At 46.1% G+C, this 25,611-nt stretch overlaps 1 protein-coding gene across 2 annotated transcripts in view; it reads left to right on the top strand.

Annotated features, from left to right (window-relative positions):
- Cht7 (chitinase 7) overlaps positions 1–25,611 on the top strand; it is a 138,069-nt gene that overhangs the window by 97,153 nt on the left and 15,305 nt on the right. For both annotated transcript variants that reach the window (XM_077669871.1, XM_077669870.1), the window contains exons 3-9: positions 16,287–16,562; positions 19,994–20,172; positions 21,162–21,410; positions 22,376–22,561; positions 23,199–23,318; positions 23,875–24,169; positions 24,942–25,251. In XM_077669871.1, the coding sequence (XP_077525997.1) occupies positions 16,287–16,562; positions 19,994–20,172; positions 21,162–21,410; positions 22,376–22,561; positions 23,199–23,318; positions 23,875–24,169; positions 24,942–25,251 (1,615 nt within the window). The remainder of the gene's footprint in view (positions 1–16,286; positions 16,563–19,993; positions 20,173–21,161; positions 21,411–22,375; positions 22,562–23,198; positions 23,319–23,874; positions 24,170–24,941; positions 25,252–25,611) is intronic.

The following is a 25,611-nucleotide window of genomic DNA, read 5'->3' as shown; positions in this document are numbered from 1 at the left end:
ACGGCTAACAACCCTGGTACTGTTTACAAAAGTAGACGTTCACAATTACAAGATAACAAGTTCATTGCCTTGTACGATTGAGTCGAAACGATACTGAACTCTGAGCTTTGAAGTAGGCCGAGAAGTGTAGCCTACATGATTGTGTATGGTCGGCTGAAAAGCAACACTTTTACGTTCTTCTTCCATGATGCTTGCAAAACACAAAATGCGAGCTCGAATGTGAATTTTCTTTCGAGAAACAGCATTTCGGCTAAGTTTAAACCCTTCGAGGCACTATTATTGGGGTCAGCAAACGCTGAACACATCAATAACAATTACGTGGCAAATCAAGAATGGTAGCTCAGAGCCTTTGTCAACCACAATTGAACTAGAGCGTTACGGAAGGACACGCTCCCCGGCATATCTGTCGTCTTAAAATACGAGGATTAAGGCGACACAATCGGGCTAAGGACACGGCCTCGGGCAGAATGACGCCGGGAAAAGGAGGTGAGCAGCGCAGAGATCTGAGTGCGAGCACGCTTTTTTTCCTTGATGTTCAAGCGTGTCGCTTCTGTCTCTTCTTTCACGGTGGCAAGCGCAGCGCTGCAGACAGCCAGGAAACGCTACTGAAAGTCCGCAACACAACGACCACGAATGCGGACCGCGCTTGAGGTAGTGCAGCGGTCTACCCTTCCAGTTTGCTTGAAAGCTAGCGACTTGTCCGTGTGCATAAGGAGCTGTTTGTTTGCTGCCTTCTTTGTCTACCGCTCGTGCTCTGGAGAAGTACTCGACCTCTCAGGCTCTCACGCACACTCCGTGCGTGAGCACGCAGACGGTGTTCCTTGTGACAGGAACATGTGCGCGGTGAGCGCGAGCATGTCCCGTCACGGTTGATGCTCGCCAACCCAGGACAACGCGAGTCCTTGTTTCGTCTTTTTCGTTGTCTCGCTTGCCCGCGTGCGCACGCTTTCAGGAACGTTGAAGCCACACAAAATCTGTTTTGAGGGGTGAAGGCCGGAGTGGGAGTCTCCTTGTTATTTCACTTTAGGTACTTTTAATCCGCACAGAAGACGGGGTCGGTTGACCTTTTTTCTGATCCTCGAAATGACTTTCACCAGCTTCTGGTTATCTACGCGAGCCACATCGCTTTCTTTGCACGTCACCTGGGAGGGGAGCCTTCGAGCATATGAACAATAAAAGGCTTCATGAATGTTCGCTCACACTAATTTGAAACATACAGAGCAGGCATACGGCCCACGAACGCACAAACTGTTTATTTTTGTAGCAAAATCAAAATGAAACGAAATACGCGGCCATAAATTACAGAAGTTATTCAAAAACGATCTATTTCTCAAGAATCCAGGCGATAGGAGCGCTGTCATTCCCTCAAGAGACAAAAATTATTATTGCATTGGTGTTTTAAAACTATCAAAGTTTTATGCAGGTTTCATGCATATAGCTCGAGGAATTACAAATAGGATTTCAACCATGCTCCATTTATTCTTTCCTCCATTCTATACCAACATTTCTCGTAGCATGTGCACAGCGTCCGCGGATCGAGTCAAGAAACCAGTCGTAGGTGCAAATTGTGGTTCCTGTTTCGAAATACGACCATTGTTTTGTATTCAGCGTCGCAAGAGATCCGACTATCTTAACCTTGTTGAATCACTCCACGTTCTGTCGTTCTGGAGGAAAAGGCACAGGGGAGAATATCACTGCCTCTGCAAGGAACATTCACGTAAATAGGTTTCGAAATAGGCGCATTATAAATTGTAAGTCTTGGTGCAGGCCATTAATTTTTTTTAACACGACAGAGACACGTGTCTTGACTGCTGCCAATTGTATATTAAGACGACTTGAAAGTATTTTGTTCGTTTCTGCACAGAACGTAGCTTAAAAAGCTTCATCACTCGCATAATATAAAACTAAATGTTTGGTAACAAAAATGCAGTTAAAAAGGTGGGCAAGCGAACTCAAACATCGCAAAAAATTGGGACAGCCATGTCAGCAGTGAGCAGAGATTTTATTACAGTGGCACCAGCCGTCACCTCACAAAAGGCGTTTCATAGACGTTTTTTGCTGCAGTTAATTTCCCAAATTCCCGTGTTTCCATTTTTGCTTTCACAAAAAAGGAGTCAACATACATGTTACGTATATTAAAGGGACCCTGCAACACTTTTCCCAACATTTTTTCAAATCTTAAGTGCTTGCAGAACGTAGTCACCAACACACCGTGTACTTAGATTAGGGGGTCGCAAAGTACCTCAGACAAAAATTACTGCTCTGCGCACATCAGATAACTTTCAAACTCGCTAAAAAGATTTTTCTCTCTTTCCCGGTCTTGACGTTCTTCGACGGCTCGAATGACGTCATTAAGGCCATGTAGCGGCTGTTGGCCGGTCTTCCTTTAGTTGCAGCAATAAACGCTTTTCGATACTAACTTTAAAAAAAAAAAGGCGAAACGGAAGGCGTATCTGGTGCGACGAGCAAATCACGCAGTTCCGTTCCTTGCTGGCGAACTATAGCTTTCGCAGTGCTTCCAGTCGGGAAGGAAAGAGCAAAAGCGCTTATCTAAAGTGTTGCAGGGTCCCTTTAAGGAACAAATTATGATTAAAAACCAAGAATCAGTGAAAAATTGCAATGGTGTATACATAATTATTTTTTAAACGAACTCACTATGCCAGTAACAGCAGTAATTTGTAAAATTGTGATTTCTGCATGCCTGTAAAATGTGGGAAAGCGGAGTTGTGCTTCTAGAATATAACAGCAGTGCATGAAAAACAGGCAGACACAAAGCACGACCTGCATCTCGGAAACATTTATATAAAAATTTGTTTACTTTTCACATAAAGGGTGCAACTTGTAGAATGACGGAAGTTGACTTAAGCGCCAGCGCGCGAGTAGTCTTAAAAATATGTAAGATTGAAAATATTCGCAAACAAAAAATAACCCGAGGCGCGAAGTTATGACAATTTATCTAACGCCTGGACACATCAAATCACTAAAACTGGAAATAACAACTAAATTACAGAAAGTTTCACCAATAAATACTGACATAGTTACAAAATTTGCATCCTTAGCACAGGTTTCTTTGAAAACAGGATTTCACTCTCGTCACCTTTTGGCAAGACAGCCAAGAACAATAAACAGAGAGATTCAGCTTTATAATGCCTTTCTCAGCGCTGTATTTTGTTTCACCCGTTCCTACATTTCAGTTTTATTTTGGTTCAACGATACGAACTAAATGTTCCCTTCAGCGGTTGTTTCAATGTTTGCTTCCGCTTTAGGGTAGGTATTGGGAAAGGAAATTGCACAATTAAACACAATTGTTCAATTGAATGATTGCTGCCGTAGGGCAATTGCACAATTGCACGATTGCACAACCGCGGCACGAATGCTGGGGGTCTAGCAACGATGTTTACTTCATCAAATGCAGGCAAAGGTACAGTTGGATATTTACGGGCTTACGTAGAGGAAGTATATTTCCTGTTCGTGTGATCTCCTTTTTTCCACATAGCCGATATGACGTGCACGCATGGAACGCGCATGGTCCGCATTTTCCTCGGCTGCAACCGGCTGTAACATGACAAGCTCTCGACGTTGTTGGGCAGGCGCAATATAATTCTTTGCCACGAAGCGGCCTCACCCATGCCGACCTTAGTCAAGGCGTCACGCGGCCGGCGGTGGCCCAGATTCGACGAGTTCGTACCGGAACCCAGATTATTCACAGACAGCACCGCCGGAAGTCGAATACGCATGCGCCTTGCGCGCACCTATTTCGTACGAGGGCAGGGCAAGTAGTGAGTCTGGAGCACGGAGAAGAGGGAAAAGTCTAGTGCGATGTCTATAATGTGCTACTTGAGTCCCGCTAGGTCTCGTAGTTCTGTTAATGGTGGAAGCTAAGCTGCTAGAGTCTTGGCGCAGCCGTACCAGGTGTTGTAAAACTTGATCTGAGGTTGTGGGGAGCAGTTGAAATGTTTTAACGGTATTTGCAGGCCATTGAAATGCTATTTAGGAGGACATAATTAGTTTGCCATTTCAAAACGACGTGGCATGTTCAAATACGGAAATGAACGTAATTATCACGACGCGATTTTTTTCAAATGAGGGCCGTTTTCTCCCGGTTTGTCTTGTCTTTTGTGAACCCCTTTACTATCTATTTGGAAGTGTACGAAACAAAAGTTGTGAGAAATGGCAACCACGCACAAGCAGAAATACTATTTTAATACTTCCTACAAGTGCCTTGATCATCAGCGCTGCTCACAAATTTTTATTTTTACGAGATGAAGAACGTTTAAAGGGGCACAAAGACACAGAAGGTATAAAAGCCTTCTTTATTAAGATACCGAACTGTCTAAAAATTCAGGTTTGGACAGAATAAATGGCAGTTATACTTAAAGCAGGTTCGGTACATTCCATCTGAAAACTGACCAAAGGTGTTTCTCAACACAACCTATGAATGTTCTATACGTCCAACACATTTATTTAGGAAAGTGGCACCGATCATCTTTTTGCTTGGCACAATGTACGGCTCGCTAATAATTTCTTCGTTCATGCGCAAAATACACCATGTTTTTATTCAAAGCAAAGATGTTGCATGATTGTTATTGTTGCATCAAAACGCTCCTAAATTCGCTGCTTTAAAGCGCTCGTAAAAACGTGCCTCTAACCCGCATATCGTGGGTACAACCCCAAAAGCCAAGCAAGCTACAGCACCGCCCCGTGCCCCCATAGTGAATCTGCAAACGGAAGAAAGCATACGTAAGGCCGTCAGCGGTGTGTCGTTTGCGTTCTTTTGAGTCAGCGCGTGATTTTGGAGAAAATATAAAATTAAGGAAAAACCTCGAACTGCGTCGTGTTATATGGGTGATCGGGGAGCTTCACTAGAAGTGTTTAGACCGTTTTCCCCTTTGATTTATCTTATTGTCCAGCACTACAAGGGAAATGAAATTACTTCACAGCACAGGCTCGCACCGTTTGAAAACTCGTTCTAGATGCCTAAATGCAAGAGAAGTTAGGATCTAGCAGATTTTTCGCTTCCCGTGTGGATGGGAAAGTGAAATGTGTCTAACAGTAAGGAAGAAGCATACGAAGAAAGGTGTGAGAGAAGGATATGATGGGGGTATGATTCCCGCTGCCGAAGGCCTTGTTTTTCAAATTGACAGCGTGCCTTTTGTCTTTATTCTTGGCTTTTATTCCTCTCCAAGGAATCTCCTCAGTGCGCATTTTCACCCTATGCCCTCATGGGTACCAACTGCAGGGCCCACAGCTTTGCGAAAGTGCAACCAATCCGGAAACGATCACTTAGCTGAAGCTTTGGCCACAGCTCCTCGCGTAATCATTTGGCAAAAGGACGACCTTTCGTGGCGAAAACTTTGCAGTTGCCTGCCGAACGAGAAACCAGCGCTCCGCTCTCAGAAAGAGAGAGAAAAAGCAGTGCAGCCGCCGTAAAGTGACAAATGTAGCGAAAAATCGAAATGGCCCGGAGAAGGCAAAGATTGCCGTTGTAGTGACAAAAGAGGGCAAATGCATATTTATTGCAGGCGTGCCTTGGAACAATGCCGACGACTGTTGCGGTACTGGCCACACCTTTCGCACGGCATCACGCATTCGCTAGTACTATCATGCGTGCTTTGCTTAAACATCAGGTGTGGTCAATCGGTTCTTGGATGGTTCGCTATCTCATCTGCCAGGGAGGGGCTATAGATGACACGAATATTATCAAAACTTGACTGCACTAAATAAAGGGTGGGGGAACGTTTGGATCTTGCTTTTGGTCCTCGCGCGTTTACCTTTCGTGTCCAGAAAACATCCAACCACGAGACGAAATTCTCCTCTTCAGTAGTCGTACTGTTCAACACTCACTTTCTAACAGCCCTGAACCCGCCTCGCATAACCAATCGTCTGCCCCGCCCCTTAATGGTACGCCTTTATTAAACTGGGCGTTACTGCATTGCAGCCCGCTTCCATTGTACTGCCTGCTCCGGAAACGCCATTGGTATCCCGATCGGTTCCCGCGATGCATAACCAATGGGCCACGTGCGGCGCTGCCGACTTGGCCGACCGGTAGAACTCCTGCAAAGTGGATCGGCGCTTCTTGGCTTCAAGCGAAAGTTGTACGCTCTCTTCTGCTCGGCGTGGATCAGATAGTCGGGCGCGGTGCGGCACAGTTCCTTTTAAATCCATTAAACCCATTGTGGATTGTTCTGTTCCTGGAGTGGCTGTACGCGCTGCGAATAACAAGCCGCTCGGACAGAGGGTTGATTACAGTGTAGTTAGATCACAATGAATGATGGATAGTTTGCTCTGTAGCTCCAAGGACGCCGCTGGTCATTTTGGCATTTGAACTGGCTCGCATCAGGGGGGCTTGGTAACGGGTGCAGTTTTCTAGTGTACATAAAGGCTTGCTGATAATGCCCACCGTTTATACTACACCGTGCGGTGTAATTTGTGCCGCAATACCGCGTAGTTATGCACGGGATCTGGATAAGGTCTCAATTTAGGCCCATCGGGGCAAAATGGCGCGGTTAGAAAGCATGAGGATTTCCGCAAGTGGTGCTCCGAGAGACCCTACAACGTCTTTACAACGTCTTTACAACACACAAATTATTACCACCACCTAGCGTTGTACTCGCTATTGCACATTTTGCATAAAAATAGAAATCTAATTTAAAAGATTGCGACAACGTTTGTGCATGCGACCCTGGAAGAAACACTGACATTTCGATGCTTACCTATTTCGAGAGGGTTAAAATTACGTGTGCGATGTCACCACGACCCAGCGTTTGTCATCCACTACTTCTGTTTTCTGATCGCTCATTTATGTCGTGTAGCAATCCCCTTACTATTCACGCGATTCGTCTGTTTGTAAATAGACTTTACTTATGTTTGTACACAACACAGTACAAACTGCAGGTATTCGTCACCGGATCCTGTACAGTGTTCTATCTTTGACTATTTTGACAACATTTTCTACCGATGTCGTCGCCGAAATTATGGAATTTCATACCAATATGTATTAGTATGAAACTATATGGCCAGAACGGCTACAGTTTTTCTGCTGCCACAATTTGGACACCTGCCGACGTGAGCGCTCGGATATCCTTGCAACTCCACGGCGTGAAGTGGTCTATAGAGCTACCTCACAAGAAATGTAGGTAAAGATGCGGTTTACAAACGCTGGGCTCCAGAGTCAAAAGGAAAAGGTGGTGTGCCATGTGTGACCGCAGCTTGTATGGTTCACACACGAGCTCAACGAAACCATGACGTTTGCTTCCATGAATCTGCTTCACAAAGATACGGTGCTGTACTTGTTTTTTTATTCTTCAAACAAAATGTCGGCATAGACTACAGGTTTTGCAAATGCGTTTAGTAAAAGTAACAGCAGGGGCGGGTCTGTTCGGTCGCCCATTTGCCGTTTGCTGGTGCGGAACCAGCCGTGTGCACGCAACGTAACGTATACGTGCCCTGGTCTGCTTCGTGTCTCGAAGGGCGTCGTCTGCTGCGCCGTGCCTTCTGCGTCGCTTTTACCTCGTCACGTGACAGGCGGAGTGTGCTCCGCTTCCGTCTGGCTCGTAAGTTCGGCGCTGCAGGTCTCCTAGATACGTCATGGCAAGAGGCGAGCACGCTCGCCACCGAAGACGATGTCACTTGGATGGGCGTTGCACACACACACATGACCCATCGAGGAAAGCTTACAACGAGTGCGTTACACGCTTCGAACTGAGACACGCCTCTGCTATGTGCCATCGACAAGCAGCAAGGACACTACCAGAAATGAATTGGGGTCGCCGGCATCACTGCCGCTGCTGCGAGCAGTGATTCGCGGACAGATTTAGACGCACCATTTGTTGCACTGCCACGTGGTGTTGTTTGAAGTCTACTTTTGAAGTCTACGCTTAGAGAATCGTCTACACAGATTCTCTAAGCGTTGTGCAGGCACTGTCATCAGGAAGGTCGTCAAAAAACTATGTGATCAATGCTCTTTTCAAGGTACTCATGACTGCATATGCCTCAAATCTTCAAATAACTATATGCTGGATACCAGGTCACTGTGGAATCCCTGGCAATGAGACTGCTGATCAAATGGCTGGTGCTGCTGCTCTCATGTCCACAGTTGACATAACAACAATACCTTACACCGACCTAAAGACACACATCAGACGACAGCTTCGTAACACATGGCAATTACACTGGAGTCAACAAACAGACAACAAACTACACATAATAAAACCACAACTGGGACGCTACATAACTGACTCACACAACAGATACACTGAAGTCGCCCTGGCTAGGCTGCGGATAGGCCACACACATGTTACGCACTCCCACCTGCTCACTGGAACTTCGGGACCCACGTGTAGCAGGTGTGGAAAGGGCCTATCCGTAGTCCACATACTAATCACATGCAAGGCACTTGACACAACACGACACAAACATTTTCCTGAATTATACAGACGACACATTCCTTTGCACCCATCATACTTTTTAGCCGACGAACCAATGTTTTCTAGTCAACGTGTATTTAAGTTTTTAGCTGAGGTAAACTTCCTGCAGCTCTTGTCATATCATGTGTAATCACCCTGGCCCTATACACCAGCCATCTCCATTGTCTTTTGTTTTGCATCACCTTTACTTTTAGTCACATGTTTTAGTACTTACAGTCTCATCATAATTCAGTAACTTCTTCTTTGGCGCTCTTTGCCCATAGTCGGCCTTGCGCCAATAAAACCCAACTATCATCATCATCAAGTCTACTTTTGTGTGACGTGGCGCTTACTTTGTACAAATTCATCGAACCTCAGCGCATCTCAGGTGTACTTTATGTTCTTTTTTTTAGCAATGTCATTCTAGAAAACAAGACATCTAGTTTCGTTCAGGAAACTAACAATTTTTCTTTTGAATTTAATGACAGCAATTATTTGGAAATTGCCTCCTACACCGAAAGATTCGAAAGATTCAGTTGTTTAAACGAAAACACAGGAGCAGTTGTGTGCGCGGTCAATAACTGAAACTACGACTGCCTATGTTACCCGCACAATTCGAGTGAGTATAAAATAAGTTGCTCCCGACAGTACGTTATGCCCTGCTGCTCTTAGACCTCAACCGAGTATGCTCAGGAGTATCTGAGAATACAGCAGACGTCTTCAGTAGACGGAGCAGTGCAACTCTGTATAGGGCTCCAGTATGAAAAAGTTCGGGGAAGCTTGCGAGCGCATAGCTTGAATGGCGAAGCTCTTGCAGGTGAGCATTGCCGGACCCGTAGTTAAGTTTCAGTATCATTGTTTATTTGTATAGTTCCGGTGCTAGTAATCGTCATCATATGCATCGAAGAGGTCGTCGCCTTCTTCGCGGCGTGAGGTGGATGCAAAGTCATCCTCAGCGTTGTAGAATTACATTAGCTCAACTAAGTCGCGCACTAAGTCAAGCAAGGCTTGAACCATAAAGAAGCTGCAGGATTTCTTTACACGTGAGCACCGAAGGACACATCCCGAACATTTGTACAAGTTTGAACTTGTTTATTTTACATGCTCGTCGATTCTTTGCTTGGTGCTTGTGGTAGTCATCGTCATATGCATCGATATCGTCGTGTTCCTTACGCCAAGCAAAGGTAGCGCTTGACAACAGCTAGTGTCACTAGATAAGGTTACAGAGTATCGGAACTCTTTTCTGCTATTGTTCCGTGACCCCGCCGTGATCATTGGTCAGTTCACATCACGTGACATTTGTTTAACACTGAGACTATTCATGGGTACGGCCATTTTGTTGTTTATGCGTTTCCCGTCGGTCAACTGTGGGAGTATCAGCTTGTCCTCCCTGCTCTGCGGGTGCGCGTGACTGGCGTCGTTCCGAACGCGAATAAAGACAACGCGCTTGCGCAGCATTTCAGCTGCAGAAGTCGGCCCAAAGATACCGTGTTACCGCATCTTCGGCAGTGTTCTTTACAAATGACCTCGTCAAAGTTAGCGGTGAGGCCGTAGATGCGCCATCTGGCAACACTGATAAACCCCAAAATGGCCATCGTTACTCACTTGCGTGCCTCAGTGACGATACTCTGTATCTTATCAAGTGACACTAACAACAGCGCTGGAGTTTTTTTTTAAAGTTTGCTAAGGACACTCCGCGAGCCAGGGACTTGGCGATGGCTGCGAGGCACGCGCTCACTAGCGCAAGGCATTTTCTCCTCGTGGTTTTTGCCAGTTTTTTTTTTGCTGAAGCGACTGCGCGTGCCGTGAATGCTCAGCGGTCACCGCGGTTCACGTGCCCATGAGCGCTCCTCTTTTTCTTGGTGATTGTTCCTCCAACACCAAACTTCTGGCTTGTAGGACAGCTCTCGCTGTTAATAGTAACCGCGGACTTTAGGCTCACGGTTTATTTCTGCTAACACGGCTTCTAAAACGGCCGCAGCCGTTTTAGAAGCGTTACAAGACCACGGAATAGAGGAAACCTACATGAGACTTCTACCACACATATATAAGGAATGCACGGGCAGGATAATGCTCCACAAGCAAAGCGATAAAATTCCGATCCGAAAGGGAGTAACGCAGGGAAATACCACCTCTACAAAACTATTTGCAGCATGTCTGGAGGGGGATTTAGAAAATGTGACTGGGAAAACATGGGACTAAGGATAAACGGGGACTACTTGAGCCATTTGATGTTTGAGGACGACAATGTCTTGCTGAGTGAGACTGCAGAACCCCTGCAAACAATGCTTGACGGACTACAATCAGAAAGCATTGTCGTGGTGCAAAAAAGAAATATGAATAAATCTAAAGTAATAAGGAATAAGCATCCCAGAAACGTTCCCATCAGCTTAGGGAATGAAAGGATAGAAGAAAAGAATATAACTACCTCCTACCGATGGTCAGTGCTGACCGCAACCGTGAGAGAAAAATACGGTGCAGAACAGGTATGGGTGGGGAGCACCCGGAAGGCACACCAAAATAATGGAAAATAACCTACCTCTGTCACTCAAAAGAAAAATCTGCAACCAGCGCATACTGCCGGTGATGACATACACAGCTCAAACTTGGCGCCTTTCTAAACAACTAGAAACCAAAGTTAGGTCGGCTCAACCGGCCATGGAGCGAATAATGTTAGGAGTGACGCTCAGGGACAGAAAATGAGCCACCTGGATCATAGAACAAACTAGGGTTGAGTATATAATAGTTCAAATAAAGAAAAAGAAATTGACTTGGGCTGGCCATGTTGTGAGACGAACCGACAACAGGTGGACGCATAGGGTGACAGAGTGGATGCCATGAAATGCGTCTAGAAGTATTGGAAGGCCAATAACCCGGTGGAGGAATGAAAGAGGGAACTTCGGGGGTAAACTGCGTACTCGAAAAGAACAGGACAGGAGCGTTTCGAGGTAAATTGGAGAGTCTTCGTCCTGCAATGAACGTGAGTATGATGATGATGATGATGATGTATTTTTCTTCAAGCGTATGCGCTGGTGTCGGTAATGGGTGGCTGGGCGTATCGTCCTTTTTTACCGTAGTTCCCAGCAAAACATACAGATGTCACTCTTCATTAACGCCAAATTATATAGGAAATTGCAACGACGTTCATTTTTACCAGGTTATGCAAATATAGAGAAACAAGGGACTCCCGGAAGCTCTGCTTTGTCGCCATAATAGGCGGTTTAACGGCCCCTTGTCTTGTTTCGTCAGCTTGATCACGCTGGAGATGCATCTTACAAATTACCAGCGCAGGGTAATGTTGTCACAGATCGGTAATTTGCCACAACTGTTCATTAATTGCTCTGCAAAGCCGTATTTATGTCCACACTTCCCGTTCAAGATAAAGGGAAATAAGTACATTCACACCATACGCCCTGTCCCGTGAGCCGTGTTAAATATGTTTCCCGGGTATAGATACGAGGACAATTATTTCGGGTAATTACTTTATTGCAGCGTTCTCAGCGTTGCTTCCGTCAGTCTACGTGCTAAAGTAGGTTAATTGGCCTAATGAGCACCTTTCACACTCGGAAAATAGGCCAGCAATGGGCTAATTTGCATCGTCAATTTCATGACGCTTCCTTTAGTATGCAGCAAATGGTTTGGATTACAGAAAAAAAAAAATTTGCTTTCAATTTGACACCCACATGATATTAAAAAGTTTAAGGCACAACTACTTAACAACAACCATGGTGGTGGGGAGATTGTTATTATAAGATGTGGCAGCAGGCAAGTTTCTACCCGTAGGGGGCCGTGGCGTCTGAGGCCTAATTCCCAGAATGTATGAAGAAAATAACACTTATGTATTTAATGTTGTTTCACCCGCTGAAAAAAAAAAACAACAGGTGGTTTTTACAAATACAGGTAAGTTTATGGGCAGCTTGTAGCCCGTATGCTGTTTTGGCCTGTTAGCCACCTTTCTCGCTGCGTACCTTTAGTCAAATAGTGCATAACAACCTGAATACAAACGGCACAACCTAACATCCCGCTTAGAGCACTTGAAAAGTATGCGCAACGCGTTTGAACGCGTTCCACAAAGCAAAAGTGCCGGTAATGCAAGTTAAAAGATAGCCGTGTCTGTTTTCTCGTTTTTTACCGCGACGTGTCAAAAGTTTCAAGTCCTATATTATTGGTGATTCGTGATCTGTAAAGGAAAATGCGCTAAAAGGATTAGAACAAGAATGTTTTAAACACATAGGTTGTAAATCGCACGGCGAACGATGGTGTCGTCACTCTGAATGGCTCATTACGACAACATCGGCAAAAATACTGTAGGCCCGATGGCCCAGTTTGAATTGAATTCGCGGCTTTTATTCCAGGAAATTATTACGACGACCAATGTGCAGCGTGCTGAGGCAGTGACGGAGCCAGAGATCATTATAAAGCAATACGAATGCTTTATGGCACATAGGGAGTCAGGAATAAATACAAAATTTGTACGCAAATATGAAAACCATATCAAATAGTGATGGAGTAATTTCTACACAAGTCCACAAAAACTTGGCGCTGATTTCATTGGCACAAGAAAAAAGTCTAACATACCAGGTATCTATATGCAAAAGCAGTGTGTATAGTGACGTCCAACGGCGGTCTAACTCAGCGTTCTAGGCATGGCTAAAGCGCCGTCGGACTATATTCTAATATTTGCGGCGACGCTAACACAGCCCGAAACGTCGGTATTTGTGTCGCAGGGAGGGGTTCCGTCTTAGTTTCTTGATGCCAAGGACGGTGGTTCCAGACCGGCCCTTGCCTCGCATATTTTTTATCTTTAACTTAAATTACAGTTTTATTGGCTAAGATTACGTTTTGGTGCTTTAAAGGATTACTTTGTGTTCGTTAGGTGATATTATGTAAGGTTAGGATAGTTCAGGTGGGTTTACCTCTTTTACATTATGTAGAGCCGTGTTGTGCCGGACGCGTCATTTTCTTTACAAAACTACGGCGGATGTCGATATAGTGGAGTGCTTATAGAACCGTCGGGCGGCACTCTAGACACAGCCTTACACAAAATTACTGCGCAACAACTACGCCACAAGTTCACAAGTTCACAAGGGAGAGCGGAATTTACAGGCTGTATTTACGAAACGTTTATACAGGTTGCGGTTTACAACGGATACGAAAGGCAGGGAACCGACGGCACGAGCCTAACCGTCAGCGTCGTCTACGTCTTCCATGCTTCACGATGATTCCACCACGGCACAGCGTATCGAGCGCTGTCTTTGTAGTGTAACTAACAAATGTCCCTGAACAATATTCTTGCTGAAGTTTTCTGCCAGAAGTATACTTTAAATGAGTACAAGAAGCAGTTTCTAAATAACTTTTTATGTATTCGGATATTTGCCTCTCTCGTGTTTTGGAATTCCCTGCCAACAAACCATAAACTCTCTTTATCGTTGCATGTATTAAAAACAGGTATTCTTGAATTTTTTCTACAGTCATATCCGCAGTCGCACTTTTTATTGTCAATATGCAACGTCCCACGTCTTCTGTTACGCTTGACCGTGTGTTAATTCGGTTGATTTGTTTGATCTACTACCAATATTTCTAAAAATGATTGCGTATGCGATTACTTTCCGGAGGTCCATTTTCAGCCATTGGGTATGGTAACTCCTTTAGTATTGTCACTCATGCATACATTATCAACGAACAAATAAGCGGTTTTTCTGATTCTGATTCCGATGTATGCGGAACTGAAGGCCTGGGTAACACAAACATTTTTATGCGCCCAATATTTGCTGTATGTGGTAAAATACCGAAACACCAGAAGAACATGTCAATATTTTGCGGAGTAAAAAAATCAAGTCCGTGTACTGGCCGAATACTTCGCTGCTATTTACTTGATTTCAATCCAGAGCCGCGCCCGCAGCCTTGCCCGCTTGCCATTCGCACCACCGACGGAGTGTTGAAGCAGTGGATGAAACCGTCAATCAGCTTCAAGTGCCGCTTACTTGACCCAGGAAGCAAGAAGCGGAAACGCGAGAAAGAAAACCTCGCCCGCGCCCCAGACTCTCGCGTCTTTGTAACCACGCAAGTGGCTTCTCCGCATACCTCCGCGGCGGTTGTGTCAACAGGGCGAACACGCGTGCCGGCGCCAACTGCTTCTCCCTACAAAAGAGCACGCCGGTGACCCGTCGCTCGGGGTCCCGTCGGGCCATTCAGGCGAACAAAAGGGGCCTACACCACACCGCGGGCAGCAACTTGATTTCAACACCGTCATATCGGGCTCTTCATCAACCAGCCGCCAGGAATCTCGTACGGCAAAGGGCGAAAGACAAGAACGATGCACGCTGCTTCAGGGCTTGTGGCCGTGCTTTGACTCCCTGCGGGCCGGCCCTAACGCAAAGAAACGAACCCAGCGCTCCTAATTAACTCCAGGGTTCACGCAAAGGGGGATTGGTTCACGCAGAGGCCGTCCTCATGGGAGCGTGACCAGCGTTACGTCAGCGCTGGGTGCGCGGAGGAGAATCAGGGAGTAGAAGCTTGTGTTGTGACAGGAGCGAGTCTTTCTCTGAGGCCGAGAGGGGCTTTCACTGCTCGCCGTAGCTAGCACTGCATTCATACTGGCTTCCGCAGCGGCATTGTAGCACCGTGACTCGTGGTTACGCGGGAGACGCGTTGTGTACCGTTAACTACAACCAGAAGTGCCATGAGCTGTTGGGTTAGCGATAGGACCGCGCTTTTCAAAAGGCCGGCTGGCGGCAAGACAGACGGACGGACATTGGGAGATGTGGGTCATACGCTGTTGGCCTGGTAGGCCTAACCACAAACCAAGCACTCTCTCCCTCAACGCAACGTCTCTTGCTCTCATTTTCTTCGTTTCTGTCCATTGTTTAAGTTTGAGCTTCTTTATTTTGCCTCCGCTCTCGGGCTTGGAGCCAGCGGCTTTTCTGCCGCAACACCGTCAAGATGCAAGCGGAGCGGATTCGGTTTTGCAGCACTTGCATAGCGCAAGTACTCCGCGCAGCTAGAGGTGCTCAGCGATTAGTACGGGGTTGCTTCTGCAAAGGAAAAACTCGCCTCACGGGACGCCCACAAACGAAGTTTTCCAACGTCACCTGAATGATAGCTTTCCTCAAGAACACGCGTATGCAGGCCTGTGGCTGAAGTCGTACGCCACGTCTGTATTGCGCGGATTTTCTTCACGGGTGGCCCCCCGCCAGCAGAGAATCGTGTTCGTCTGCTATTGACCGCGCGCCTCCTGCCTCACGAATGCGCGCACGGGCAGACGATCGGTGAATTAATTCGGCACGCAGCATCGTCTGCTACGGCAGGCAGCGACCTCAATGCAGGCGACGTTGCGCGACTCCCGCGCCGCGTATTTCGTTCCAGTAACCGATGCCGCCTTCTGAGCCGCCTCTATGCGCTCATCTTTGATTGCGAGCCTCGATGGAGCTATCCGCGCTGATTCGCGTTCTATTTGCGCGGGTGCGCGCCGCGTGCAATAGGTATGTAACTGGGTAGCGTATGTATGTGCACTAACACGATTCGTCATAGGAGTCCGAGGTTCTATTTGCGTTTCGCGATGTCGTGACCTGTCAAGAGTGCTGGACAGTTCGATTATGTACTTGAAGCACTTGTCATGGGTGCGTCTAAGACCTGCAAAAAATAACTGCTATGACGCTACCGTTACGAGTAGTGGCATTTCTAGGCACAAAAGGAACACCTGAAGGCTCAGGCGATGGAACTTTAAAAAAGTTTGTGGTTTTCTTGTGTTCGGCATTTGACACAATTTTTTTTATTTCCTTCATCATGTAGCCATCTGCGTTGATGTATTTGATTGGAATCGTCTTGCGGGTAGCTATCCCATTTTAACTTGTGGCGCCCTCTCTCGGTGCGTTTTTCCAGGTCCGTCGGCGCCGAGCGGCGGCAACACGGGCAAGAAGATCGTGTGCTACTTCACCAACTGGGCCCAGTATCGACAGGGTGATGGCAAGTTTCTGCCAGAGGACATCGACCCGACGCTATGCACACACATCATCTACGCCTTCGGCTGGATGAAGAAGCACAAGCTGTCGTCCTTCGACGCCGCCGACGACACCAAGAACGGCAAGAAGGGCCTCTACGAGAGGGTCATTGACCTCAAGAAGAAGAACCCCAGTCTCAAGGTCCTGCTGGCCGTCGGTGAGTGTTTTCTCAATAAACAACCAGTCGGTAGACTGAGACCACTTTACGACCATGTCGATCAGGTCGGTAGCAAGTTCGGTCAGTAGGGAGATAAATTTTCTGTCCCCCGTTCTTGTGCGTTTTTAACTACCCAATATGTACCAACTAGGCCAGCTGTCCGTGGTGCTTCGGTAGCAAAGCCGGCGTCCTCAGGCACTCTATTCACACGGAGAAAAGTGTTCGTGCTTTACTAGTACGCCTTAGAGAACGTTAACGCCATATGCACGTAAGTCTGTTTAGCACGGGCTTTGTGCTTAGTTGGGAGTTTTATTGTCTAATTAAGTATAATCGACGACTTTCACGAAAAAGGGTGAGCTATAAGTCTTTCGCGTCGCTTTTGAGCGGGAAGGACGGGGTGTGAGATAGAAGTCGCTTACGCAAATTCAATTGCTGATCAAACGATATATGCACAATCGGAGTTGCAAGAGTACTAGTAAGTTTGCTTGATATGGCGCGATTTCCCGCATCTGGCTGTATGATTGCGTTCCCCCACAAAGCATGTCTAGTCATTCAAAAAACTCCTGGCTAGCTCCTCTGTGCATCACACGCTGGTTGCTGCTGACGTTTTTGCGACTTATACCATGCACGGCGAGTATTGTTCTACAAAGCACGCTCATAGCCTGTCTGCACTACTTGCAGAAAAACCAAAGCAGGGGCAGGTGTGTGGTTACCAAAAAAGGAGAGAAAAACCTCGGCAGGAAAGAAAGAGCGCAAAGAGAAATAAAGTGCCCCCCTTATCACGGTATCTGAGGTTTATATCACGGAACAATACCACAACGCCAGGTAAAAGCACACGAGGTGAAGTTACCGTTTGCTAACTCCGATAGCCTTACTATTTGGCTGCTACGCACGAACTAAAGCACAGACCTTGGACGCGGGCGACACCTAGCTCGGTGAAAAGTATCTTGTTCGGTATGGCGTACCCTTCGGTTGCCCAACTGGAATTTAGCGCGCACTAAATATCCCAAGCGGATCTTCAGAAACACCGTTTCCTAGTGTGTTTCTTAAAGCGTTGGATGTGTATCAGCAAGGGCGTTGCAAAACCACGTCTTCGCCGAGATGTTACCGTTTCTCTTCTTCGTCGCAACAGCGCAGCGTCGTCGAAATGCGGTCGGCTTTCTCGCTAATCGCACCGTGCCATCTTTGAGAGTCGAGGACAATACGCCTCCAGAATGATCCGCTCGCCATACGCCACCTTTTATTCTTTTTGTTAGTTGTTGCGGAAACGCCACTGGGCCTTTGCAGCAAGCCTTGAGGGTCTTGAAGAATCGGCACGCATCGCCATAAGCAGAGAGCTGCTCAGTACACAAGGATTGCGGTGGGACTTCTGGCGCATCCTTTATCCCAATGTCGCATGAAACTCTATTTTCTTTGAGTTCGTGGCCTCCATGAAGACTGCCTAACAGTGCTGCCTCCGAAGACTGCAGTGATGGCATTGTAGATTGCCTTTTGTAGAGGCAAGTGCCGCTTACCTCGGCCGCATATACTCAGAAAAGAGGTGGAGTGCTTTCACAGATGAGTAAGCACGTGCGGTAGGTATGCCAATGATATTATTGGCAATACCCCTACACTACGGCTTTTAAAGTGCCATGAAGGAATTCAGAGGACGTTATCACTGAGTTGGAGAATCAAAGAAACTTTTGGTCATTCTTTGTATTAAAAACATTAGAGCACTGCCTCTCCATGAGATGAGGTGATATTCTAAAAAAGAAAAGGAAATAACTCTAAGTACGCAGTGAAATCTGGCACGTATCCTTGAAGGTGCGCTTCTAGGACTCGTGTTTGAAAATTAGCGGGTCATCTGTTGCACTGAAGGGCGGTCGTAAGAAAATCCGTCTTTAGACCTTTTAATATGAAAATAAACTTTGGTAAGCTTCCTTGATGTTCACTAAATGCTGTGTAATACCTGCAAAAAAAATAAACCTACGCTACAGGATAGCTGTAGAACAAAGCTGCAACGAGAACAGTATCCGGGAAAGATAGTTAGTGGCTCCAAAGGAATCCACGACAAACTGGACATTATAATGAAGATATAGCAGCTGCGTCGTTATTATGCAGATTTTTTAGGCCCACCATTATTCAGTTTATCTTGAATTACAATAATGGACATCTTCATGTATGATATGTAATAAATGAATCAACTTATGCCTTTGAGAAGTGCACTACATAAACAACATGGGGCTGCACATTAGGGAGAGTGAACCTATTAAAACCTTCAGCTATAGTGCAGGTTGACGTTAAACTAACACGTCCTTTGTCTCCGGCGAATTAAAAAAAAAACATGGCGTGTGCTTTGACAAGTAACAAGTGGTCTGCATGCATGGTTAAGGGTTAGCATGCACACCAAATACCTTCAAGAAACAGGCATTTGCACCCATGTAACGTCATACGACAAAGTGTGCGCTACTAGCGTAGCTCGACGGCAGAGTGCTAATCATTTGAAAGTGCCAGCGCAGAAAAATATCTGGGATCTGCATTGTTGAACATCGTTGAACAAAGTGACCGGTGTACGCTCATTTCACAGGGCTCGTGCGCTCACCATCACGCGCTGAGGGGCTCAGTATAATAGAGGTGTATATTCTCTCTCTCTCTCTCTCTCTCTCTCTCTCTCTCTCTCCCAAGCTTGATGTATGTATGAGGCACCTCCACCTGGTTGCAACGATGTTTAAGGAGCAGAATTTCCTATTTGTGAAGTTTGTATTTATGAAATGTCATTGCAAAAGCACCAAGTTCTTCCTTCGAGCGGGCACACACTGCGTGCACCAGTTGTCTTGGGGCATCTCGGTAACAGTGAAGCTTAAAATTTTTCTTTCCTTCGACCCACAAAGGTACAAGGCCGGGACATTTAGTCATTGAGCATCCAGGTGGGATACGAATCTAACATTGATTGGCAAAGCGGAGTTTAAGCTTAAGCTTAGGCGAAGCTTAACCGGCTTTAAGCTATCAACATGTCGGCAAACCTCAGGCTCGCTAACTTATAATAACCTGATTTCCTGCTACTTTTTTTTAGAATTTGTCCAGTCACTTCTGCGTAAAAAAGAAATGTCCAGTAGAGACCAAGCTGGAGCTACAAAAAAATGGTCTTCACAAAACCTCGTCAAGCATCCGAACGACTGCCTAATAAGTTAAATGCTCAGGACCGGACGTAAACACAAATAAATTTATTAAAGGCTGGCGTTATTGGCTTTAAAGTTGAGTTTAGGCATCAGCATTGAAAACGTGCCTATATTGGGCGCTAAAACCACGCTATAACAAGGTAGGAGCTGTTCGTTATGTAGAGAAATGCAATGAAGCAATAAAAGTATGCCTAATGTGCTCAAAACATTGCGCCGGAATTTCTGGAAACAGCACAATTTCCGCAATTCTGTTTTCCTTCTCTGCGAACGCAGGCGGTTGGTCGTTCGGCACGCAGCGCTTCAAGGAGATGGCCTCGAACAGCTACAACCGGCGGCTGTTCATCTTCAGCGCGCTCAACTTCCTGCGCAGGCGCAAGTTCGACGGTCTCGATCTCGACTGGGAGTTCCCCCGCGGAAACGAGGACAAGAAGAACTTCGTCGAACTAGTCAGGGTGGGTGGCGCCACTAGTGACCGCCTCGATAAATAATACTCGAGTCTTCCGTACCCGGAGTGTTGGGCGGTTTCTGGCCTGAAAAGATGTTTGACGACATTTTTATGGCCTAAAACTTATATTCTGGTACCGATTTCAGCGAGTATAGATTATAAAGAATTTCGACAATTTCGTGGTTGACTGCACCGCTTCTATACTGTTTTAGGAATTTGATTTTCTGGATTTTTGCCTTTGTTTTTCTGGGATTTCTTTCGAAATAATCATGCGATTTAAGATTAGTATATGTTTGGCACATGACTTCTCGTCTGTTGTTTGTCGAGATATCTTATCACCAAGGCCCTGCGTCAGTTCCCGGAATTCCTGTTATTAAAATTGTTGAGGCTTCAGCTAAATATTTCGATGCCTACATTAGGCGCCCGCTAAAGTAAAAGATCTTACAAGACTCTATTCTATAATTCAAACGCGCAATGTTCTGACGACCAACAGAAAAAACTGTTTCCATTACCCGCGTTTCGCTCCTCTGCAGTATACACCTCGCTATTTTTTCTGTGTCGTACTGGCAAAGACAAACTATGTTGCACACAAAATGAGGCACCTTTCACAGATTTCTTAAGATTTCAAAAAGAAACCTCGAAAAATAGCACGCTTTTGTTGTCGTTGCCAATGACTTTGTGCCATAAGCACAGCTATGCTGTACATGCGTATGGACACTAAGCTGTAAATGCATACTAAGCGTAAGCGAACTAATCCTGCAGTATCAACTCCCGATAAACACTTAATCAAAATGGGTGTAACCTGGCATAATTTGTACAGTCTCGATGGTTTTCTTCTCTATTAGGTTGATGGTAAATCTTCCAGATACGCGTTTTTACCAAACAGCTTTCGTGAACTAATGTCTATGGGGAGGTGGTCGAACTAGGATAAAAAATGCGCTAGCCTGTTCATGTTGTGGGCGTACACCGGAATCATTACGTGTCCTTGTAACGCAGGAACTTCGCGAGGCATTCGAGGCTGAGGCCAAAGAGAAGAAGCTGCCACGACTGCTGCTCACGGCGGCCGTGTCCGCCGGCGCGGAAACCATCCGGGGAGGCTACGACGTGCCCGCCGTGGCGGCCTACGTGGACTTCCTGAACGTCATGTCGTACGACTTCCACGGCAAGTGGGAGAGCATGACTGGACACAACAGCCCGCTCTACGCGCAGGCCAATGAGACCACGTGGCGGAAGCAGTTGTGCATGGTGAGCCGGGATGGACTTATTGTACAGAGTGAAATCAGGCCTGTTGCAATGGTGCCAGAAAAAACGTGTGCCTTTTACCCATTCCACCCAAAATTGCCGCACAAATGGAATGTCAGAATGGCGGGAATAAGAATTACTTCTATGGTGAAGGGCTTCCATAACTGGGACAAAACACCTACAAAAGGAACGAATACCAGTGCTGAGTATCAAGCTCTAAACCGTTTACAGTAAACAAATAAAAGAACTCAGTAGGACAGCACATTAAAACAATAGAATACTAATCAGACACATACTTCTATTGATTTTTTTCCGTACACAACTTATCTTTACGTCATCACCGCACTAGTGTCACAATGAACGGGGGCAAATTTGAACATTTTTGTGTATTTTTTGTTCAAGCTGCCGCTTCCATTTGTGCCGTCCAGCGACAAGTTCACAGATAATCTAAGTGTATACACGGTTTCAATAGACTATCATACTGAAGTCCTAGCAATAGTGTCGGCAACATTGCGTCGTCCAGGGAGTAGATCTGAGACTTTTACATTACTCTGAAACACGACAACGAATGGTTTCTGAATTATGGCTGTCCTGGATTTAACTGAGGCTTTAGTTTTGAGATAGGTAAAGAATACAGAAATAATTATTAACACTTCCTGGATTCTCAAATACGCACTTACTCACGTACGTATGGATTTTCTTGCGTTCTGTATTAAAAAAAGAGGATACAACCTTGGAGGCTTTGCTTCAAAGTAGCTGAGGATTGCCGAAGTAGCCTAACAGCCCCCCGTGCAAGTACCCAGCTACTGTTAACACGCCTTTGCCGGAGAAGTCATCCCCAAATAATCAGTAGCACCTTTGAGGCACCTCAACGGGTTGCACTTCGCAGTTGCATCACGTCGTACAAAAGTTTGTAAAAGAAGGATCATACAGCGTTCTTGCCCATTCCGTTCTCGTTCTTCCCACAGGACTTTGGTGTGAAAACCTGGGAGCGTCTTGGTGCGCCGAAGGAAAAGATCGTTGTCGGCACGGGCACCTACGGCAGAACCTTCACCTTGGCGAATCCCAACATAAATGGCATGAACGCGCCATCGTCTGGTGGTGGTGACGCCGGGCAGTTCACAAAGGAAGCTGGCTTCCTTGCTTACTACGAGGTACTGGTTACGAGCGTTCTTGGTCTGATAAATGTCCTAGCCTCTTCCGTCACGGTTAAAGTTTATACCTGAATTTTTGTTGAGCGGTATGCAGAAGCTGTTTTTTTTTGGTGATATTTGTAAGCCTTCTGCGTACCAAAAAATCAATATATTTTATAGCAAAGGATACTTTTTGTATCGAATTCTACACAGATATTGTTAACAATGGCTCACAAATGAATGCACACCGCTTTGCCCATGTCTCACGCGCGTTAAGGGTCTCAGTATCTAATATTACCTTGTGACTTTTAATTTGGTTAAACGCCTATGCTTTAAGTAGATGCAATGCTGGTCTGTTCATGAACAAATAATTTTAGGTTACGAGATGCTGCGTTTTTGTTTTTAGGAGGTACTCCTGAGCATTTAAAATAAGGAAAATGCGGTGTCAATGTACCAAAGAATGCGCACTCTTATAACCAAGTAACTGGCACGTAGCTGAACTTACGTGACTGTGAAGGGTGTTTGCAACATACTTTCCTTTGCACTTCGTTCGCCTAGTGGCATTTCGTATGTGTCTCTAGTTACTGTCGCATGACAACCCGTACCCCTGACGGGGCTTCTAATGCGGCTTCTAACGCATTCGTGGCATGGATTTCAGATTTGTGATATGCTGAAAAAAGGCGCCGACTACGTGTGGGACGAGGAACAGCTGGTCCCGTACGCCTACCTCGGAAACCAATGGGTTGGCTTCGACGACGAGAGAAGCATTAGGGCCAAGGTGAGGCACTTGTGCTTCTTCACTGCATATTCCTGGTGACTTTGCGAAAATACATCAGTGTCTATCGTTGAGAAGAACGGTGCATACCTTCACTCTTGCGATGGAGTTAAAGTATCATACAGCTAAACTATCTAGACAGATCTGGTTAGGATTTGTCAGTGCTATGGGAGACGCATAAGGAAAACTCGCGTACGTGCACCATTTAAACAATGTGGCCGGATTTAGCTGTAGCTGCTTGGAAAATGCTTCGCAAAGCGGTAACGTAACTGGATCTCTACAGCTCAACTTTGTGCGAATAATTCTCTGAAAAGGATGAATTATTGTGGCTTCAAAGATAAGTTCACGGTTAGCGGATGACAGGGACAATTTTACATGTTAAACGGCGGCCTGTAGATGTAATCTGAGAGAAATATGTTAGTCCAAGACGACAGAAATGTGTTAAACGCTTACTGCAAACATTCACCTTCAATTGCGCCTTGGTCAGTTTGAAACACGCAGTGCCTTTTAAGTGGTGGTGCTAGTGCTGCGTATGCTTAAAACTTCCTTCCACGTGCAGATGCAATGGATTAAGATGAACGGCTACGCTGGAGCCATGGTCTGGACCGTGGACATGGATGATTTCCGAGGACGCTGCACGACGAAAACGTGGCCTCTGATTGGCGCTATGGCCGAGGAACTGCTGAACAGGCCAAGTCGGGGACCTAAGAATCTGCTGTCTTTCGTCAAGAAGCAGCGGACGTCTAGCGCCAAGTCAACCGGCACCACTGAACCACCAAACTCCATCAAGGGATCGGACCCGTTGAAGGCGGCGCCATCCAACCTTCCGGTCAAGGACGAGGCCCCAGAAAGTGGTGAGTTCTTCGCTCCAACTTCTCTATTTCGGGCCGAAAGGTCATTTGGTAATTCTCCGCCCTCCACAACTTTTTACTCAAAGTAACTTTAACGAATAAAGTCAGATCTAAGCACGAATACGGGACCATTACAAATATAATGTCGCGTGATCACATGCGCGTTACATGCACATGGACGTAACCTAGCCTCCAAAGAACAGGAATTTATTAAAAATCAAATATGAAAATGTATTTCGGGCCAGGAACTACACAACGGACCTCCATACATTGCATTTTTGTGCAAAATCCTTAATCAATCGCCTGCTCTCTCAATTAGCATAATTGGAGTAAATAAACTGAAATGTCAAAGCATGGAGCTAAAGAAAGCTCAACACTCAAATAATTAGCCAACTACGTCGTTTGAGCTTAATTTGAGCAGTAAAAATAAACCAACCGTGTCTGTGCGGTCAGCTTTGGAAAAGTACTGTTAGCACTAATCTGCCACAGCTGCATTAATTTGTGGGCTGTGTGAGTTTTCTTGCGACGGATGAATTAGTATGCATCACCTACGCTTTATCCTTAAATAGTGGCTAGGTGGCCCCGCCTTGTTATATTTGTGACTTTGAAGCTGGTCGCAGGGCCATATTTGTCATTCAAATAAACACCTCTTTTTATGTTTTCACGATAGAACCCCCGCCCCCTCCTCCTGTTTTGTAAACACCGGCCTTTATGTGGTAAAGATGCAGGACTTGTGTCGTCTTGCTTTTCAGCGCTCACTGTACTTCCCTTGCAGACACCAACGCTCGCGTCGTCTGCTACTTCACCAACTGGTCCGCCAAGCGGAAGGGTAAGGGCCACTACGAGCCAGAGGACATCGATGCCACCCTCTGCACGCACGTCATCTACGCGTTCGCCAACATCAAAGAGTTCAAGATCGTTCCCACCGAGCCCGTGGATGAAGGCGACGGCAGCGCGAAGAAGGGCTTCTGGGAGAGGATCGTGGCCCTGAAGACTAAGAACCCGCAGCTAAAGGTGATGCTCGCCGTCGGAGGATGGATGCTCGGATCCGCACCCTTCAGGGAGGTCACCGAGAACTCCTACAGGTACGGGTTTCTGTTTCTGGCAGCTGGCATACCTTACGACTGATAAATTGTTTCAAGAGTCTTGTCATTCGTCACGGTTATTACGTAGGCAGGGCTGAATACCGCCATTTTGGCGTAAAACCCTGATGTACTTGAATGCTCTCCATGGCGAGTTGGAGTTGCGGCACTAATCACACCATTTAAACGATCCATTTACGTAACAAAACTTGCTGAGCTAGTTGGTTCAGGCTTATTTGAAATAATAAAAAGTGCGGTAAGCAGACGAATACGAAGTAGAAACATAAAGCACATACCTGTATGTGGTGTATGTTCCTACTTCATCTTCGTCTGCTTAGCCACCATTTACGGGGCATTTATTGG

Source organism: Haemaphysalis longicornis, unplaced genomic scaffold (assembly GCF_048455015.1).
Source record: "Haemaphysalis longicornis isolate Haplotype H1 unplaced genomic scaffold, Haemaphysalis longicornis Haplotype H1 scaffold_5, whole genome shotgun sequence".
NCBI lineage: Eukaryota > Metazoa > Arthropoda > Arachnida > Ixodida > Ixodidae > Haemaphysalis > Haemaphysalis longicornis.
Note: the sequence above shows the minus strand (reverse complement) of the source record. Positions and strands in the feature narration are given on the sequence as shown.